Raw genomic sequence first — 21,805 nt, 5'->3', positions numbered from 1 at the left:
CGTGTGTGGTTCTGAAAAAAATCCCTATAGATTTTCTTTGATTCAATTTCTTGAAGGGGAAAAAAAATCAAGGAAGCAAAGCCAGCCAATGTGCCGGGGGCACCACCACCCAAGACCTCCCTTCCTTCTCCTTTCCGGTCCTCTGGATCCCTTAGGTCGGAAGGGATGTTTGGCCCCCACCTTCAGGACAGATCACCCCACTTCCCTACCCCCAGGGCAGATAACAGTCCCCCCTCCCGCCCCCCACCCCGCCGCTGTAGCCTTACACACACCTCGCTGAGGTCATCCTTAGAGTCGCTGGGAAGGGGAAGGAAACGTGAGCGAAAGCAACAGGTTCCACCCACTGCCTGAACTTGGAAGTGGATACCAGGGGCGGTGAAGGGAGAGGAAGCAGCAAGGGGGAGGAAGGTGGAAAGGAAATGATGGGCTTCATCGCTGGGCACCGGTCACTTGAGCTCCCAAACGGTTTGTGTTTTTGCTTGTGAGGGTGACAGGAGGGCCTTTCCAGGGTCACTTGGGGACTTCCGCGTGGACTGGGAGGCATCGGACCCGCGCAGCCCTCCAGGAGGTTTCGGCTGGGTAAAGGACACAGCGAAGAGGCCTTGAGGTGCGTTCAGGCGCACAGCACCCTCCCCAAGGCGCGGCCCTCACACTCGGCGAGGTCTGCAAGCCTAGCGCCCGGTAGTCCCCGTCCGCCGCCCTCCGGCCTTTCTGAGCTCTCCTAGCGGGCCTCTAGCTCCAGCCTCCGGCGGGGAAAACCGGGCAAGCGGACTGCGCCGCACCCCGCCGCCTCTGGGCATGCTCCGTGGCGGGACCGGCTCAGCCGCCGCCGCTGGGAGGGCGCGTCCTCCCTCCCCCAGGGCGGCGGCGCCAGCAGCGATTATCGCTGCACCCCGGCCCCTGCACACCTTTGGCGGTAGCTGAGGGGTGCCATCCCACCGGGCTGGGCCGAGAGCGCCCCCCGTGCCCATCCTTCCCGAGAGGGACCGGCCGAGGAGGCGCGCAGGCGGGATGCTCCCTGCGACTACTGCGGTGCCTTAGAAAGTAAAGCTGAGCTCGCCCGGCGCGGGGCTTCCAGCCGGTGTCGGGAGGGGGCGGGGCGGGGCGGGGCCAGGTGGGGGTGGTCCCAGTGCCCCGGCGAGGTGCGAAATCAGTTTCTTCCTCCCTCTTCTCGGGTCCCGCCCCCAGGGAATCAGAATTCAGTGGGAAAGTGTCTGGGAGAATCCTTGGGGCGGAATTCTAGGGTGCTCCTGGCGCAAAATGGTTAACACCAAGTCCGCGCGCGCCCCTGGGCTTTGAGGGTGAAAAGTGCGCGCCCGTGGCTACGCACCCCTTTGCTAATTTGCGGGTTAGTTACCCGGAGGAAGTCAACTTGTGTGGGGAGGGGTGCGGGCAGCTCAGGCTTCTGCTGGCTCCCGCCCAGGCCTCTTAGGGCGCTCGCACCTCACGGCAGGCGAGAGCCGCGCGCGGGGAGGTCAGGGCGGGCAGCGGGCGGCCGGAGCAGGCTCGTCCGGGCCACTCATACTCTCTCTGCCTCTTCCCCCCAGGATTACCGAGAGGATGGGATGGATCTAGGCAGTGACGCCGGCAGCAGCAGCAGCAGCCGCGCCAGCTCACAGTCCAACTCCACCAAAGTGACCCCTTGCTCCGAGTGCAAATCCTCATCGTCGCCGGGGGGCAGCCTGGACTTGGTGTCTGCTCTGGAGGACTATGAAGAGCCCTTCCCGGTCTACCAGAAGAAGGTGATTGATGAGTGGGCTCCGGAGGAGGACGGGGAGGAGGAGGAGGAAGAGGAGGACGATCGAGGGTATCGGGATGACCGGTGTCCGGCCCGGGAGCCCGGGGACGTGAGCGCCAGGATCTGCAGCAGCGGAGGCGGGAGCAAGAGCGCCACCACCACCATGCCTTCCCCGATGCCTAACGGCAACCTCCACCCGCACGACCCCCAAGACCTCAGGCACAATGGCAACGTGGTTGTGGCCGGCCGGCCGAGCGTCTCCCGAGCTCCCCGCCGAGCCATCCAGAAGACCCAGCCTCCTGGGAGCCGGCGCGGAGGCCGAGGCCGGGTCACTGGGGGGCTCTGCGTTCAGCCTCCGGACGGCGGGACGTGCGTCCCAGAAGAGCCCCCGGTGCCCCCGATGGACTGGGAGGCGTTGGAGAAGCATCTGGCCGGGCTGCAGTTCCGGGAGCAGGAGGTGCGAAACCAGGGTCAGGCGAGGACCAACTCCACCTCTGTAAGTTGGCCCGGGTGCGTGCCCACGCGCGCACACCCGCGTATACACCTCGCGCGCAGCCCACACGCCCCTTCTCCGCGCTCCCGCCGGTGGTGGCCCCATTCATCCTTTCCCAAGGGTGGGGGCTGGGCCGGAGAGCCTGCCTCCTGTTCCCCTGGGGTACGCTTGCTGTCTGTGAGCTGTCTGGGTTTACAGGATGGGCGGAGAAAAGGGAGGGGCAGCCAGAGGGCAGCGGAAAGTCGGGCTAGAGGAACCCGCGACTCGTTTTTGATGGAACTACTTATGGAGACTAGGTTGTGAGTCACTTGCCTGAAAATAAATCTAGGGAGATTTCCTCGCCGAAGAAAAGTCCCTGCGGGTGCTATTTCACACTATAATAGTTGTGGCTTTGTCCATTCTGGTGGGTCTTCCTGCGTTGCCACTCACGTCTCGCCCTTAGCCAGGCTATGCCTGTGCACGCCCGTGCACATGCACGCACTCGCCTGCCCACACCTCAGATCTGGCAACCGGGTGTGTTCCATCCCGACTCCTGGATTCGGATGGATTATAGGCCCTCCTGACTTTCTTCCATGAAACCTGAGCGATTGCTGACCTGGAGGAACCGGGTGAATTGAACTGCCAGAATGAGGGAGGGGGTCGTTGCCTCTGTTGCCTGACTCACTCCCTGTCGGCGAATCCCTTCTTGTTTTGATAAAAGAACCACTTATAGTTCCTTACCGGAGGCTACTGCCTCAATTCTGGAAAAGCCAGACAGGGAGGGGTGCTGGTGTGGAGGGGAAGGAGGGAGAGAAGGAGGGCTGCATCTATAATAAGCTCAGGCAGGTTTGTACTTGTCTCCACATCATTTTTTTTCCCTTTGCCCCTGAGAGGAGAGCAGATAAATGACTCAAAAGGAGAACATCACGAATGTAGCTCCCCCTTTTATCACTGTTTGAGATAAAGCAACAGTTGTAATTTGAAATCATTAGTGATATCCCTAAATAGGGTTGAAGGGCACAGTTTAAATGAGCTGCTTTCTGCGCGTGACAGCTGTGTGGCAGTGCAGGCAAATGCTTGCCTCGCAGGTGTAATTTGGCTACTCGGAGTCTCCGGGGCTTCTGGAAATTGGGTGCATGCACTTTTGACTTCAGGGGTGAGGGTGGTAACAGGGGTTTCACAGAGCAATTGGCACAGTTTCTGTCAGTCAGAGCCCTTGGTTGACAGAGCCCATCGGTTAGCGTCCCTCGAGAGATTACCTATTAAATTAATAATCGCGGCTCTTTATACGTTTACCACGTCTCAGTAACAGACGTGGAATCTTTCCATTACAGACAGTGCTGTTACTTGTCCTGGCAATGGGAAACATCCTTTCCCCATTACACTCTCAGGGAGTGCAGATAAGCAGTTACACAGCTCTAACTGGGCTGAGATTCTGGGAGGGGAGACACAGAAGACAGCCTGCCCTCTAGGAGCCTGACGTTTGGAGGCTTTCCTGACAGGTTCTCATCCCAGGGCTCACACATTCTCTTGTTACTGTGGCTTTGTTATTGGGCCGTCTTTAGGACCTAAGCTCTCCTCTCACTTCATCAACAGTTTGCAGTTTCTTTCTCCTAATTTCTCAGGTGCCCAGGCCCCCGGCTCTCCTAAAAATGTAGGCTCTTGGTAATTTTAGAAGTTAACTCATTTTTGTTTTTATTTTTAAAGAAGTTTCCCCCATATATTTTATGTATTATCCATTACCTATATTTTATATAACATATCCCCACATATCCATACATAAATGTGTGCCACAGTTCACATGCAAAGGTCAGAGAAAAACCTTTGGGAGTCTGTCCTCTCTCCATGTGGACCCTGAGGATTAAGCGGTGGACATAAGGCTTGGTGATGCCTTAACCCCGCCGAGCCATCTCACAGTCTGGATTTGGTTATGGTTGAATAAAGTTATTACTGCATGTTTGCTTAGAATGGCACTTTCAAACTAAGTTATCCAAGAAATCACCTTAATGCTTAGAAGCGTTGTATGCAGATATACACAACCGCAGAAAGCTTGGTGGTTTCTGTGAGTTGTGTGTGCACTGTGTGATGAGCTAAAGTTTGTTACTGTGGGTCCCCGTTATAAGAGTTTTTAAAACACCACTTACAGCCTGTTTAGTAGTGCCTGGAATAAGCAACCATGACTGTAGGAACCTAAGAACAGCAAGTAATTGGTGTAGAAGGCCTACCTTGAAGGAGACGATCTAATGACATATCTCTAAGCAGGAGGCAGAGAGACTCATGAAATGCATTTCAGAGAGACTCATGAAATGCATGAGTCTTTTGAAGTCTTTTCTAGTGACATACTTACTTTGGCCAAGGCTACACCTCCTGATTCTCTCTAAACAGGTACCATCTGGGAAGCAACTATTCAAATGTCCAAGACTTATGGGGGGGGGCATCTCATTCAAATGACCACAGTCATCGTGTGAGTGCTGGGAACTGAACCCAGGTCCTCTGGATTTTTGAGTTAGGCTGTTAGGTAGCCCAGGCTTGCTGCACAAGGCTCCTTGAGTAGCAGAAACTGGCCTTATCTCATGTTGCTCTTGAGTCTGGTGTGTATCTGCTGTGCCGCGGTGTCTGGGATGTCAGAGGTTCTCATCTAGCCAGTGAAAAAAGTATTTATTTTGGTTTTTCAAGACAGGGTTTCTCTGTAGCTTTGAAGCCTGTCCTGGAACTAGCTCTTGTAGACCAGGCTGGCCTTGAACTCATAGAGATCCACCTGCCTCTGCCTCCCGAGTGCTGGGATTAAAGGCATGCGCCACCACTGCCCAGCCCTGAAAAAAAGTATTTTTTAAAGTATTCTTTTTTAAATATTTATTTATTTATTATGTATACAATATTCTCTCTGCATGTATGCCTGAAGGCCAGAAGAGGGCACCAGACCTCATTACAGATGGTTGTGAGCCACCATGTGGTTGCTGGGAATTGAACTCAGGACCTTTGGAAGAGCAGGCAATGCTCTTAACTGCTGAGCCATCTCTCCAGCCCATGAAAAAAAGTATTTATAGCAACCATAAATCCCAGATTTTAACCAAAGCCTTCACCTTACAGTTGAGGCCCTTAGTGCCTGAGGTTCCAATGAGAAACCTGTGGAAGGATTTTTCTTTTCTTTTCTTTTTTTAATCTTTCCTTCCCACACAGGAGCAACACTCCCCCCCCCTTACTTAAAATACTTTGAAATTGGAAGGATGGAGTGTCTCCCCTCCCTGAAATAGCTTAAAGGAGTTCTTAGTGACGAGACCTCGCTTGTATTTCCTCAGCAGTAACAGAAATGCGCTGAGACTAACCAAGCCCTCTACTTTGAAGTCTCCTCTCACAGGCGGGGTTTGGTTTGGTTTTCTGACACACTGTTGGGCTCTTTGCCAAACTACATAGTAATGGAATCCACAGGTTCCCTCTCCCGGTCTCGTGTTTCTTCTGCTTCCTTCAGCACCAAAGGAAGACTGAGGTCGCAGAAGAGGCTTGAATTTTAATTTTAGAGTTCCCTGACACTAGGAAGAGTTAGGGCCAGGTTTAATACAAAACATGTTCGTCTGGAATGTAAGACCCAAATCTGACCTTTATTTGTAAAGTCCAGGACATCCGCCCCCCCCCCCCCTTGATGCTGATGGAGGGCTGTGAGCCAGGCTGCCATAGAGCCTCTGGGGTCCTACCTGGAGAAGCCCCGAGTCACTCTGATGGAAGCCAGTTGATGATTGACTCCTACTGCCTTCTTAGATGGAGACTCCTTCACAGTTCTCCATCGTCCTGGTGGTCCAACCCCAGCAGGAAGTGTCAAGTATCCTGCAGCCATACCTCCTCCAGTGGCTCACCTTGGGCTTGTCATATGTGAGGAACCCCAGGAGGCCCACCTCGCAATCACACCTACCGTGACAGCGCTGTCCCTAGCTGCGCTGGACCTGCTGGAGGACCTGTCTTCCCTCAAGGATGAACTAGTTCTTGATGAGCTTGACCGGAAGGCCAGATGCAGGCTAACGATAGTTCTGGACATTGGTGGTTGAGCCTTGATTCTGGAAGTTGGTGTTCATCTTAAATTTTTATCCCCCTGCCTGTTTTTCTTCTGGAGAACTGTTGCAGACAGTCCTGAGGGAAGCAGAAACTTCACCTTTCCTCTCCTGGCAGCCTTCTCCATGCAGTGGGCATGCATCTCTCTCCTTTTGCATCTGTCTCTGGAGTTTAGTACCGCCCACTGATTTCCTTTTTCAGGGAACTCCCTAGACCCTTTACTAAGTGAGATTGAAAGGACCCACTGCCTCAATGTCTTCTCTCCAAATGGAAAATACTTTCATTTGCTTTCTTCAGAGTTTTGTCATGAAGCTATTCATCCTTTGGTGTATGCGATCTTTCATGTATAGCCTAGTCTCTAGAAGCTTTGCTGCCCCTCCTCACCCCCACCCCCACCATCATCTTGTATATTCTCTAAAAACAGATATATTAAGCTGGGCATTTGGCTCAGTAAAACCAGATCGGTAGTCCCTGCACGTAATCTCGGCATTCCCACAGTGGGATAGGAGGCAGAGCCAGGAGAACGGCGGGAAGCGTGTAAGCCAACGTAGGCCAACTAGCATGGAACACAGAGCAGCGAACAAGAGAGAGGCGGTCTCAAACAAGGCTGGAAGTGAAGACCGACACAGAGGTTATCCTTTGGCTGCTTCCTCCACACAATCACGTGTGCCCATACTCATTTGCACACCCATCACACTTGCCCCATACACATAGCAGCCTGACCCGTGGATAAAATCAATTACATGTATTTACAATGTAATGTGATGTTCTCTATGGTACTTGCATGACTTTTGACCCGGCTGTGAAACCACCATCAGAATGAAGGCATTGGGTTGAACACCCCCAAGAGTTGCTTTGTGTCCCTTTGCATTATCCCAGTCTTCTCCCTTGGTAATCCTTGGCTTGATTTTTGTACTATAAATTGACATACATTTTCAGATATGCCTGCTCCTTTAGTCATCCAGTGATGGGCACTTGGATTGGTTCTAGGTTTTAGCTGTTGTATGTAAATTTTCTATGGCCAGTTGCCCATACATCTTTATGTGAACCTGCGTTCCATTTCTTCTGGATACAAATGCGAGAGTAAGACTGGATCATACGGTAGGCCTGTGTTCAACTTTTTGAGAAGCTGCCTTCCAAGGCAGTACCCTTTTAGAAGGCAACTGCCTTGACTCTAAAATATTTTGCATTTTAGTTATCTATTGATTTGTTTATTTATTCTCTCTCCCTCTTTCCCCCCCCTCTGTCTCCCTCTTTCTTTCTGCGTACACATGCACATGTCTGAGTGTGTATGTACCACCGTATGGTACCAGAGGTTGAACTCAGGTCATCAGGCTTGGTGGCAAGTGCTCTTACCTACAGAGCCGTCTCCTCGAGCCACTGTTATGACTCTTAGACCACTGGCTAGAGCTTTGGCTCCCCTTCCTAGCAGCGAGTCTATGTCATTCCAATTCTTGGATTTTCCAGGACGTCTCTGTTCAGGTTACTGATAGCAAAGACATCATCCATTACATCTAACCAACTCCATTGTTGTTCCAAAGAAGAGAGGTGTCAGTTTTAAATTAGAGCCAGTCGAGACCTCACCTTTTGTTTGTTTGTTTTGTTTTTTGTTTATTTGTTTCTCGAGACAGGGTTTCTCTGAGTATCCCTGGCTGTCCTGTAACTCCACCCTGTAGACCAGGCTGGCCTTGAACTCGCAGAGACCTGCCTGCCAGAGTTCTTGGAGTGAAGACGCCAGCCACCATGACTGGTGACCCATCCTTTCAAAGTGCAGTTTTATTATATTTTAGTGCCCTCATCAGGTGTATTTTCCTCCTTTAATGAGAAGTTAAGAATTATGTTAATTGTCACATTAATTGAAAGTGAACTCTCTGATGAGGTTACTTCTAAAGTACTTAGAAATAATTTGTCTTTTTATTTGTTTATACTATTAGCTAGTAGCAAACTTTAAATTACCTACATCTCTCCCTAGAATAGTGCTAATTACCAGTTATAGTCAACATATTGTTCTGTAAGAATTACAACCTAGTTATTCTGCACAGTGCTACAGAAGTCGCTGAATGGCTGAGTAGTTTTTCTCTTGGTTACTTGGGCTATGGTTAAACTGCATGAATTCCTGTTTTGTAGGCTGAATTAAAATCCCTTATTAGTCCTACAAAATATAGGAAGGTTTAGATGTAAAGTCAGCTGATTATGCAGTCTGAAGCTTAATAACATTGGAAACTTACAAGTATTGTTTCTATCAGAGAACACACTATGTAACAATGGTGGTAAAGGTTGGATTGTTTTTTCATTCTGGTATCAGAAATTATGAGGGCTAATTGTATTCTATGGCTAAATGATTTACCCTGAAATATCTAGTACCACAGTCAAACTTTCTTTGCCTGCTTTGCTAACGTTTGCTAATTCTTAAGAGCGCAGAGGCTGATCTCTGTGTCAGCATAAACTAATATTTCAAAGGAGCTGGTGGCCCAGTGAAAAGGGCGCTTGCCGCCAAGCCTGATGACCTGAATTTGATCTCCTGGAAGGAGAGAACCCATGGACCCACACAACACATACAACATACACATCATATACACACGTACACACACATAACAATGGTAACAAAAAGAAAATATGTATGTATGTATAAACTGTATGTACATATATACTCTGTTATACAGCCCTGGTTGTCCTAGAACTCACTATTTAGACCAAGCTGACCTCAAACTTGGAGATGCTCCTGCCTCTGCCTCCAGAGTACTAGCATCAAAGGTGCGTGGTGCCACACACAGCTTGAAAAAAATGTTTTTTTAAGACTTAGAAGAAAAATGTTTTGGCTTTAAACATACCAGCTTGCCAGAACTGAAGCTCAGCTCTGTTGTAGGGCCCTGCTCGAGGCTCTGGGTTCGATACCTAACAGTGAAGTAAAGAAATAGATTTAAGGAATACCCAAAGTGAGTAACTTTTTTAATAAAATAATTTTATTAGTTCTTTGAGAATTTCATACAATGTATTTTGATCGTATTCACATGCACCCTCGTTTTGTGATTTATTTATTTATTTTCATTCATTCATTTATTTATATATAACCATTGAGTCTAATTTGCGGCATCCACTGGCCCATGGTCCACCTTCTAGAGTGGCTCTCATCCTTAAAGAAAACTGATCCTCCCTTCCTTAGAAGCCCTTACCTGCCCAGAGTCCTCAGTTAAGTGTGTGGCTCCTGAGTTCCCTGCTAGAATTCTGACTGGCTTCATTCTGTGTACTGTGGTCCTGTGGCGGCCAACAGAGCTGCTGCGAGCTCACGAGTGTAGCACACTAGTCCCTTCCAAAGAACACCATCTCTCTCTGGCCCTTCCCAGCCTCTGACTTTTACCATCTTTCTGGCCTCTCTTTCTCTGTGATCCCTGAGCCTTTGGAGGGGGTGGAATACAGGTGTCCCACGTGTGGCTGCACACTCTCCATGACACTATGCTCTTTGTCCAGTTGGGAGTTTCTATATTAACCACAGTGCATGCTATTAATATAATAGGTGAACAATTATTAAAAAAAATATAAATATATCAACTCTCTCAGTGTGTGTACAGTGTGTGTGTGTGTCCGTGCATGTGTGTGTGTGTATGTTGCAGAAGGGCCCTTTGAACTGTTGTAACTGGATTAATAGGTTCGTGTGTAACAGTCTTTAAAACCTCCAAAGGAAAATGTTTATCCGAAATCCGGATGCAGATGTATGCTATCATAGCCATCTGATTGAGCTCTTAACAGCTCACCGCTGGCAGACCATCACCGTCCCTGCCTGGCTCCGCCCTCCGTAACTCTTCTAACTGCAGATCTTCCCTGGGGTTCCTTACTGGACATGCATGGGAAGCCTCAGTCCTGGAGGCGTTTGTTTACTCAATGGCAAGTCCACGGGTTCACACCAGCCTCCAACAGGGCGCTTTGAAATCCGACCCACCTCTGCCTGGTCAGCTGAGCTCTGAGCAGCCCCTCTCCCCCTGGACTTGTATGCCACATAGGTACCATTCACCACTACCGAGCCATAACGGGCTTCCAGGTTTTCATTTTCATATTTGATTCCATGCCAGATCCCCAAATTGGACAAATTCAGGGTTCCCACTTTAAGAGGGAAAAGGGAGGGCCAGAGCAAAAGGCCATCTTTAAACTTAGAGGCCAACTTAGGTTCCAGTCAGGTCCCGGAACTTGGCAGAAGCCTTGTGACTGACCACGCTCAGATCAGACCTCCTTGGGCTCTGCCTCTGGTCCCCAGCTTTCAGTGACAACCTAGCCACTGTTGTCTTCTATCTGTGGTTGTGGTTGACTGTTACCTTCCTACAGGTGTGTCTCTTACCTACACAGGTGTTCTAGTCCACCCCACCCCGCTCTTCCACTCTTGTAAACACACGGGGGGGGGGGGGGAGGTCTCAGAATTCTTTGGAGAGCAGATGTCTGGTGCTCCCTGGCTAGCTAGTTCGTCAATTAGTGTATTTGGTACCATACTTGTGTCTCGCTTCTTTAATTTTCTCAAAGCTGAAAGATATCATGAACTCTCTTATTAGTGCTAATAGCCATAATTCCATTATTATTATTCCCTAAAACTTTGCTAAAATTGTGTGCTATTGCATTTGCATATTAAAATAGAAGTTTGCACTCCCGGGCCATGGGCCCTGGGGACTTGTGTGATTTCACTTGCTGAATTATGAAATTCAGTCCTGGGTAAATTAAGAGATGCTTCGGCAGCTGCTGGGCCTCAGGACTGTGATTCTGGAGCCCCTAGGACTGGGACATTCTTGACTCTTGGCTACTATGAGTCTGTTGGAGATCTGACTTCTGGGATGATTCAAGGGCCAGTTGTAAATTTGAGCCTTCTCAATAGGAAAGTAAGATTTTCGAGGGAGAGCCTGAGAGGCCCCCTCAGCAACCCCCTCCCTCTCTGAAGTTGGAAATGGACTGTTTTCACCACTGCCTAGTCCAGGCCTGACAATCCTCCAGACACCCCATCCCATTCAAGTGGATAAAGCCATGCCTAGGCTGAGAACCCTAAGGGAGTGATCTCTGTGGCTCATTCTGTAAATGGAGCCGGTTTGTTCCAACTAGATCAGAGGTTCTCAATCTTCCTAATGCTACAACCCTTTAATACAGGTCCCCATATTGTGGTAACCTCAACCATAAAATTATTTCATTGCTACGTTCTAACTGTAACTTTGCTACTGTTATGGACTGTAATAAAAATATCTGATATGCAGGATATCTGATATGCAACCCCCTTCCAAAGGGGTTGAGATCCACTGATTTAGTGTTTTTTAATTTTTTTATTGCTTTTATTGAGCTATACATTTTTCTCTGTTCTCCTCCCTTCCTCTCCTACCCCTTCCACCCTCTCCCATGATCCCCACTCTCCCAGTTTACTCAGGAGATCTTGTCTTTTTCTACTTCCCATGTAGATTAGATCCATGTATGTCTCTCTTAGGGTCCTCATTGTTGACTAGGTTCTCTGGGATTGTGATTTGTAGGCTGGTTTTTCTTTGCTTTATGTCTAAAAGCCACTTATGAGTGAGTACATATGATGTTTGTCTTTCTGGGTCTGGGTTACCTCACTCAATATGATATTTTCAAGATCCATCAATTTCCTGCAAATTTCAAGATGCCATTATTTTTTTCTGCTGTGTAGTACTCCATGGTGTAAATGTACCACATTTTCCTCATACATTCTTTGGTCAAGGGGCATTTAGGTTGTTTCCAGGTTCTGACTATGACAAACAATGCTACTATGAACATAGCTGAGTACATGTCCTTGTGGTACTATTGAGCATCCTTTGGGTATGTACCCAAGAGTGGTATTGCTGGGTCTTGAGGAAGGTTGTTTCCTAATTTCCTGAGAAATTGCCATACTGATATCTGAAGGGACTGTACCAATTTGCACTCCCACCAGCAGTGCAGAAGTGTTCCCTTTAAGCCACATCCTCTCCAGTATAAGTTGTCATTGGTGGTTTTTTTGATCTTGGACATTCTTACAGGTGTGAGATGGAATCTCAGTGTTGTTTTGATTTGCATTTCTCTGATGGCTAAGGATGTTGAGCATTCCCTTAAGTGTCTTTCAGCCATTTTACATTCCTATTTGAGCGTTCTCTGTTTAGGTCTGTACTCCATTCTTTTTTTAAAAGATTTATTTATTTATACAGTATCCTGCCTGTAGGCCAGAAGAGGGTATCAGATCTCATTATAAGTGGTTGTGAGCCACCATATGGTTGCTGGGAATTGAACTCAGGACCTCTGGAAGAGCAATCAGTGCTCTTAACTCCTGAGCCATCTCTCCAGCCCCTGTACTCCATTTTTTTTTTTAAGTTGGATTATTTGTTCTTTTGATGACCAGTTTCTTAAGTTCCTTGTATATTTTGGAGATCTGTCTGAAGTGAGGTTGGTGAAGATATTTTCCCATTCTGTAGGTTGTAGCTCTTGTTGACCATGTCCTTTGCTTTACAGAAGCTTTTTAGTTTTAGAAGGTCCCATTTATTAATTGTTTCTATTAGTGTCTGTGCTACTGGGGTTCTATGTAGGAAGTGATCTCCTGTGCCAATGCGTTCAAGTGTACTTCCCACTTTCTCTTCTATGAGGTTCAGTGTGGTTGGATTTATATTGAGGTCTTTGATCCATTTGGACTTGAGTTTTGTGCATGACGATAGATATGGATCTGTTTTCATTCTTTTACATGTTGATATCCATTTATGCCAGAACCACTTGTTAAATATGCTTTCTTTTTTCCATTTTATATTTTTTGCTTCTTTGTCAAAAATCAGGTGTTCATAGGTGTGTGGATTAATATCTGGGTCTTTGATTTGGTTCCATTGTTCCTCCTGCCTGTTTTTATGCCAATACCAGGCTGTTTTCAGTACTGTAGCTCTGTAGTAGAGTTTGAAGTCAGGGATTGTAATGCCTCCAGAAGTTCCTTTATTGTACAGGACTGTTTTCGCTGTCCTGGCTCAAATTGTTCCACACAATAGAAACAGAAGGAACATTGCCAAACTCTTTTTATGAGGCTACACTTAACCTTGATACCCAAACCACATAAAGACATTATTAAGAAAGAGAATTACAGATCAGTCTCACTCATGAATACTGATGCAAAAATACTCAATAACATGCTGGCAAATTGAATCCAAGAACACATCAGAAACATCATCCACCATGATCAAGTTGGCTTCATTCCAGAGATGGTTCAACATATGAAAATCTATCAATGTAATCCACCATATATAAAAACTGAAAAGTAAAAACCACATGATCATCTCATCAGGTGCTGAAAAAGGCTTTGCCAAAATACAACATCCCTTTATGATAAAGGTCTTGGAGAGAGCAGGGATATAAGGAACATACCTAAACATAATAAAGGCAATATACAACAAGCCAACAGCAAACTAAATGGAGAGATACTCACAGAAATCCCACTGAAATCAGGAACAAGACAAGGTTGTCCACTCTCTCTGTATTGATTCTTGAAGTCCTAGCTAGAGCAATAAGACAACAAAAGGAGATCAAGGGGATATAAATCGGAAAAGACGTCAAACTTTCACTATTTGCTGGTATGATAGTTTACATAAGTGACCCCAAAAATTCTACCAGAGAACTTCTACAACTCATAAACACTTTCAGTAATGTAGCAGGATACAAGATTAACTCAAAAAAAAAAAAAATCAGCCCTCCTTTACACAGATGATAAATGGTCTGAGAAAGAAATCAGAGAAACAATACCCTTCATAATAGCCACGAATAGCATAAAATATCTTGGAGTAACTCTAACCAAACAAGTGGAAGACTTGTATGGCAAGAACTTTAACTCTTTGAAGAAAGAAATTGAAGAAGAAACCAGAAAGTGGAAAGATCTCCCATGCTCTTGGGTAGATAGAATTAACATAGTAAAAATGGCAATTTTGCCAAAAGCAATCTACAGATTCAATGCAATGCCCATCAAAATCCCAGTACAATTCTTCACAGACCTCAAAAGAATGGTACTCAATGTCATATGATTTAGATGTTTTAAGTGGATATTTTGTTATGAACAAAAAACACAAAACAAAAGTACACAAACAAAAGGTTTTCTAATAGAAAAAAAAAAGTATTTGGAAGCCTAGTGTGGCTTGCAACCTGAAATCCCACCAGTTGGGAGTTTGAGGCATATAGATCACTCAAGTTTGAGGTCAGCCCACCTGGGCGTCCCTAAAGTCAAGGCAAGTCCCAAGTCCCTTTGAAAGGGATTCAGCAGAGGCTGCAGGCTGGCTGAGAACTGAGGGAACTTGGGGAGTGCTGGGGACCTGCAGCAAAAGGCCCTGAATTGAAACAGGCCAGAAGGGCTGCCCTTAAACAGCACCCCTGCAAAAAGGAGGGGCCAAGGAGGCTACAGCACTGAGAGACCCAAGGTCAGAGGCCCTTCCTACAGGGCAGACGTCGCGGCCTGGATAACTTTCTAGCCTTTGGGTGACATCAGGCCAGAAATCCAGGAAAGCTACGACATGAACGATTAGAAATGGATTGGCAGTGGAGACAGCAGTGCGAACCAGGGAGCCACCCCAAACCTTGAGTTCTGTTCTTCTGAAAGGCATTAAATTATGGTTCTGTGTTGTAGTAGGTATGTCGCTGTAAGGGGCTGGAGAGATGGCTCAGAAGTTAAGAGTGCTGGCTTCTCTTCCAGATGTCCCAGGTTCAATTCCTGGAGCCCACGTGGTAGCTCACAACTGTCTGTAACTCTAGTTCCAGGGCATCCAACAGCCTTCCACAGACATACATGAAGGCAAGACACCAGTGCACGTAAACTAAATAAATTAATTAATTTAACAAAACTGACATAAGAGTAGTAATGAGCCCTTTATACAGACTTACCACTGAAAGGTCCTCTTTACCCTGTGTCTTAGAAATGCAATCAGTATTTGTTGTCTGTTTTTCATGTTCTCAAAGACAACACGCATCCATGTTGACTTTGGTTTTTGGTCTAAAGGTAACTAGGCAGTTATTTGAAGAAAGAAAAGGATAGAATTGTTCTCAAAGGCTTTATCTATGAATAAGTAGTGAGCCATGTTTTATAACTCTGTGAAGCATCAGCCAGCCGTGCAGGTCTGTTCTGGTTAGTGAATGCTTACACACTTGCTCAGGCTGCCTTTAGTGTATCGCAATCCAAATTACTAGATGACGGGACTCGAGAGCTTGTCATATGTCAATTGGTCTATGGTCTACTGGTAATCATTTAGAAGTAAAATTTGCTCATGCATTAACAAAAAGTGTTTGTGATTTGTGAGGTCCATGGAATCGTCTAAATCGGAACACTTGGCTTGGAATATGGGTGAGAGCAAGGAATAGAAAAGCGGGCATAAGGAGAGGGAGGCATGTGTGAGGTTTCTGTTTCCTGTATGATGTTTCTGCATTTTCCAATGGATTATTTTGACTTTTAATTAGTTTTCTTTGTACCACTACAAAGATTTCTCAAACATATTTCAACTATAAAACAGTCATACTTTCAGGGTTTAAGCGTAACTTTAATCTTCTCATCCTTCATATCCTTGACTTGTTTTGTTTCATTTTTATGTGGTTTTGCTTTTCATTAGTTTAAAAGTTAGCATCTAAAGTTATGTGTTCCGTTATGAAGTCTTCATACAGCTTTGTCCTCCTCGACCCTCCTTTCCCACCTCCCTGCTCCTGCTGCTCAGTCCTTGCCTCTCCCCACTGCTCCCTTTCTGCCTCCCTATCACAGGGACTCCATCTTTTCTCCTCTGTTTAAGGTCTTCCTTTCTACTTTCATGGCTTAGCTTCCTACACAGGCATGTCTGCACACGTGTGCACACACACTATGAGAAAACTTCATGGCTTAACCTCCTACACACACACACACACACACACACACACACACACACTCAATATGAAAGGACTTTACGGCTTAGCTTCCTACACACACTCACACATGTACACACACACACTAACTCTGAGAGGGCTTCATGGCTTAGCTTCCTATACACACACACACACACACACACACACACACACACACACTAACTCTGAGAGGTCTTGGCATTTGTCCCTCTGACTTCCTTATATGACTCATCACACTTCCATCCATTTCTCTGAGAATGTCGTGGTTCCCATGTGCTTTATAGCTGAATGAGATTCCATCGTGTGGTTTGTACAGCACTTGATCTATCATGTATCGATGGACACCTAGACAATTTCCACTTCTCAGCTACTGTGACCAGTACAGCAGCAAACATATGTGATATGTCCAGCATTGTTCTGTTTGCTTAGGACGGCTTTTGCTATTGGGGTCTTTTGTGTTTCCACATGAACTTTAGAACTGTCTTCTCTAATTCGGTGAGGAATGTCACTGGGGTTTTGGTGGAGATCGGGTTGTATCTGCACGCTGTTTTCAGCATGACAGCCATTTTCATAATGCCCATTCTGCCAATCAGTGAGCATGGAAGGTCTTTTTGTTTTCTAGTATTTTCTTCTGTTTCTTTGTGTCTTCAATGGCATTAGTTAGCAGCTGACTTCTGCAAAATTACCAGTTCAAAGGCCTTGATTTCTTGTGTCAGAAGAGAGGTGTTTGAGCCCTCAAAGCGCCAGTGTATAGAAATGTCTTAACTCTTTGTGTGATTGTTTTTTTTTATTCTTGTTTTGTTTTGTTGTTTCACAAAATATTACAAAAAAGTTTGTTTTTTTTTTTTTTTTTTTTTTTTTTTTTTTATCAAGAAGGCATGTGTTGGGATGAGTGGTGGCTTAGTGGTTAAGAGTACTGTTTGCTCTCCCAGAGGACCTGGGTTTGATTCCCAGCATCGAGAGAGAGGCTAACAACAGTCTGTACTCTAGTTCCAGGGGATCCCATGCTCTCTTCTCTCTGCCTTGGGCACTGCATGTATGTGGTGCACAGATGCAGACAAAACAACCATACATGTGAATATAAAAGAAAAAATAAAGTGTGTAGGCCAGGATTTTTTGGCACATAGGCAAAGGATGCAACATAGGTGGATGATGCTGGTTTTTGAGATACGTGGCAAAGGACAGAAACTTGGTGTCATCTATTGCTATGGCCTAGCAGCCAGGCCTCTCTCTGTACAGTGGCCTGCCCGGCAGTGTCTTCCCAGGCACACAGCAAGAGTGTCCATTCTTCCTCCACAAGCCTCCTTACACTGTGGTCTTCCGCCTTCCTGTTTGTCCCTTCCACCCCTTGGCAAGTTACCTCTCTGTGCTGAGAACCATTCCAAAGTCCCTGAGGAAATGATTTGCCTACTGTGGGGCACCCATGGTGGCTAGGGGCCTTTGCGGGGTCTCCTCATGTTCTGCTACAGGGATGGGAAGAAAGGCAGCCCTTCTCCCTGGCCAGCACTTACGACCAGGATCTGCCAGCTAACAAGTTAGGTTACAGGGAACAACAACAGCAAAATATTAAGTTATTACAGAACCCAACCCGGGGTGACTTGATTCTGTTTCCTTCTTCTTTTGCCACAAGTGGAAAGAGCTTAGTTTTCTAAAAAAAAGTTGAAAAGGAATGAGGTAATTTATTGACAATTCCTAAAATCCCTGGCAGCGGTATAAATTTAGATTTGAAGTTAGGTTATTTAAAAAAAAAAAAAAACAAAAAAACAAAAAACAAAAAAAAAAAACAGCAACAAAATTAAAAACAATGTCAGGAAAGCAGCTGTGTTATGGAATGTTGGCGATTTTAATGTCAAGCTCAGTACTGCAATATCTCTTGCTCCCCTCTCTCACCCAAAGAGAGTGCAATGTTCAGTTATATCCAGAGTAAGGGTCTGAACCTCTGGGAGCCTGCCACCGTGCCTTAGACCTTAAGGCTAACCTTCCCTTTGCTAGAAATAACAGGTTCATAAATAGCTTCAAGATCAATTTAGCTCTCTGTGTTTTTTCTTGTGGCCCCAGTAGCTAAGTATTATCCCACTTATGAAAATTGCAGATTTTTTTTGCCCTTATGCAATCTTACCAATTTTTGGCTTATTCTGACCTGGTCTGCCCACTTATTATGGGTAGCTTCATTTTATGTGCTCATGTCCACTCTGTTTCAGCTCCTCAATTGGTTCCATAGGAGCAAAGGAGCAGACCCTCGGGATTTTATTTTTGAACACTTAGATTATGTAACCGGTGATCTGTGTTTTTATCCAGCCTGCAGAGGCTCCATAGTCTGACCCAAATAGCCCTTAAAATAAGACCTTGTTCTGGAAGGAATGAGTAAGAAAGACACGGTAAGGGGGAAAAAAAATCCTGATTTACTATGGAATATAGCGATTTAATTTTTAGATTCCCTTTTTCGGTGTGGCATACAGAAATCCTTAAGAAGACAGATGTACGGTACTGTTTGTGCTAGGACATGAATAAAACCTCTCCAGAAGTTCCACTGTGCTTGAAACTGCATTGAGTCATGTCTTTTGGAAGCAATCACACCCAGAGCAAGAGTAGTCCATTCGAACGCTTCCAGACAAGTATCCCATGCAAGAGTGGTCCATTCAAAGGCTTCCAGACAAGTAAAGTACCCCATGGATGCTATCTTCCATGTTAGCAGACCATGGTACACTGCAGGATGTGTTCCTAAGAAGAAGGGGAGGCTGTTCTTCCTTGCTGGCTACTTAATTACACATCATCATGTAGTCTTGGCATTCTGACACATCAGGAGAAGCCAAACCCAGATTCTTATAAGAAATATCTTAACTACCAATGAAACAAATCCAAGGATAAAAGAGCCCGTAGCCAAGCCTGGCTTGGGTTTCCAGAACCCATGTGGTAAGAGGAAACAAAACAAGTTGTCTCTTGACTTCCACACATGCTCTGCCAGACATGTGCCCCCCCCCATGTAATTAATAAAATAAACACCTTGACTATGAAATACTAGAAAGGAACCATAAATACACATCTGTCTGTGCATCTTAACTACTGACTGCAGGTCAGACTATGACTTCAGACTGCCTGTTTCTCCCCCCACACGTCAGATGCCTGAGGTTACAGCTGAGAAAACTGAGGCCCAAGCAGGTGACATGCTGTACCTCAAGTGGGGTGAGTTGGGGCAAGAGGGGCATTTTATGGAGAAGTCTCCTCTTCGAGCTTCTAGGCGTGGAGATTTCAAAGAGAACCCATGCGCGAAGCTGTTCTGATTTAATGAAAGATGTTTTGGTTTCCTTCTCTCTTTTCAGGGGTGACAAGAGTTAGAAATGATGATAGCAACAGGAAGTACGACCCATCTCACTCTGTGTCCTCTGGGTGTCAGGGCATCTAGTTTCTTTCCTCTTCAGAGCAGTTCCCACAGTGATTTGCTGTTTAGATCAGGAAGATGCGTCAGTGTTCAATCTTTCATTATTATGGATAACAAAAAGACGAGAGGTAAAAGAACGCATCGTGGACTGGGCGATTGTAGTCCCGTTCTTATATCTGTTGGAAGGTCATTTGAGGCCATTTCACTCCAAGGATCGGCGGTGGTGAACACTGAAAAAAAAAGTCTCTTTTATTTTGGAGGGGGCTATCGGAGGTTGAGCCTAGGACCTCCTCACACGTGCCAGCCTGCTGCTCTGCCACTGAGTTCTCTCCCTAGCCCTCTGTAGAAGGAAGCAGCGGGCCACCCAGCCGCCGGCTAGCTTTACACCCGAAATAATTACACGGAAACTGTATTCTCTTAAACACTGCCTGGCCCATTATTTGTAGCCTCTTATTGGTTAGTTCTCACATCTTCCTTTAACCTATATTTAGTAATCCGTGTAGCACCACAAAGTGTGGCTTACCAGGAGAGATCTTAACCTGCATCTATCTCAGAGAGGAGAATCATGGTGACTCACTATGGCGACTGCCTGAAGCTTCTCCCCACTCCTGCTACCCCAGCATTCTGTTCTGTCTACTCCGCCTACCTAATTTTCTGTCTCTTAAAGGGCCAAGGCAGTTTTCTTTATTAATTAACCAATGAAAGTAACATAGACAGATAACTCTCCTCCATCAGCCCTCACTATTTATTTTGGCACAGGGTCTCAGTAAGTCGTTCCGACAGCCCTTGAACTCAGTAGTCCAGGAAGGCCTTGAATTTGGAAGTCTCCTGCTTCAAGCTTTCCCCTCTTTCCTCCTCCTTCCTTCCCCTTCTTTCTTTTTTGAACTTGCTGTGTGGGAAGCCAAGGGTGGCCATCCCTAGTTTGTATGGTGCTGGGGATTGAACTCAGGGCTTTGTTCTAGCTGGACAAGTACTTTACCATCCCTAACCTTCTACTGCTTATTTATTGGCTTTGACAAAATTATAGTCTTTAACCACAAAACTTACTAAAATCCATTCCACCGTCTAGTGAAACGTCAACGTTGCTGAATGGTATTGAGATTTTATTTAATGCAGTTTTCCTTCTTAATGTGGAGAAGGATTTATTGAAAACACAACCGTTTGGATCTTTTCTCCTCAGCACTTCCGGCTCTAATTAGAGTCAATACAGTCAACAAAGTAGACAGGTTTGAGTTCTTCTTTTACTGCTTTCAAAAAAAATAGGAAACACGAATACCAAATTTCTTTCAAAACTCATTCTGGAATGATTGTGAAGTTATAGAAAAGTAGCAAGGCTTGTTCAGAAAGTTTTGAGTATTGCTTGCTTGCTCCTTCTAATGTTACCTCTTAAGTAACCGTAGGACATCTGTCACAACCAAGAAGTGAGCAATGGTAGATACCATGGCCTAAATTACAGATTTTATTTGGATTTGTAGTGACTTTAAACATTTTGAAGTTATATTAAAACTGTATGGCAAAATTAATGAACAACAGCTTATGTAATACCCGAAGTCTTTATGTAAGTACAAGCTAACACTACTGGATAGCATTTGCTTTGTAACCGCATCTGGAAGATGGGGCTTCTGGTCTTTCTTCCAGCCAGCTGTTTTCCCTAAGCTCCTCTGGCAGGGAGCCCTGCAGCTGCCGCTGTGGAGAAGGCCAGTGTGAGAGACCGGCAGAAAGAAAGACCAAGCCATGCATCAGATGTGAGCTTGGAGGCGGAGATGGAAGGATAGTTTGACCCCAAAGCATTGAGAAAAACCTAGGCAACTCTGGAGGACTTGTCTAAAAAAACCAAACCAAACAGCTAGAAAGAAAGACAGAGAAACCCATGAGCGGGACAGGTGGTGAGCCCCTCTCGCCTGGTGCAGAGTGAGGGGTGTCAGGAAGAGTCCTAGGGAGGCACCTCTCATGCCTGCCCACAGTGTGCTTTCTAGACGGGCTGTGGACAGCCAGCCACAAGCTCTCGCTGTTCTTTGGCTCTGCAACCAGAGAACCATGTGCGAGTGTAGTCTTCAAAACTAAGTCAGAACGGGGTAAAGAGTGACAGGGGGTGAGTGACAGTTTTAACAGATGGGCAGAAGTGACCTTGGCTCAGAGGTCTGAATTAGTGATAAGGCCCATGTCTGGGAGATTTCACAGACTGTAGATGGCATAGAGAGAATGTTGGGACCCCTGCAGACATGGAAAGAGAAGGAGAAATTGGCAAATTGGGATGTTCAACACTTGTTGACTGACCCGATGATCAGAGTTTTTAAAGTTAAACCCTGAATGGGTGCTAGGTAGTGTGTCACCAATA

At 46.1% G+C, this 21,805-nt stretch overlaps 1 protein-coding gene across 3 annotated transcripts in view; it reads left to right on the top strand.

Moving 5' to 3' along the window:
* Positions 1-393: 393 nt before the first annotated feature.
* Schip1 (schwannomin interacting protein 1) overlaps positions 394-21,805 on the top strand; it is a 134,341-nt gene continuing 112,929 nt past the window's right edge. The window contains exons 1-2 of one of the 3 annotated variants that reach the window (XM_038347751.1): positions 394-465; positions 1,548-2,234. In XM_038347751.1, coding sequence (XP_038203679.1) covers positions 1,566-2,234 — 669 coding nt within the window. In that variant the 5' untranslated portion in view covers positions 394-465; positions 1,548-1,565. Of the gene's footprint in view, positions 466-515; positions 608-1,214; positions 1,349-1,547; positions 2,235-21,805 lie in introns of those variants that run through there. The other 2 variants (XM_038347750.1, XM_038347749.1) reach the window with 2 other exon arrangements.

Source organism: Arvicola amphibius, chromosome 11 (genome assembly GCF_903992535.2).
Source record: "Arvicola amphibius chromosome 11, mArvAmp1.2, whole genome shotgun sequence".
Classification (NCBI taxonomy): Eukaryota; Metazoa; Chordata; class Mammalia; order Rodentia; family Cricetidae; genus Arvicola; species Arvicola amphibius.
Note: the sequence above shows the minus strand (reverse complement) of the source record. Positions and strands in the feature narration are given on the sequence as shown.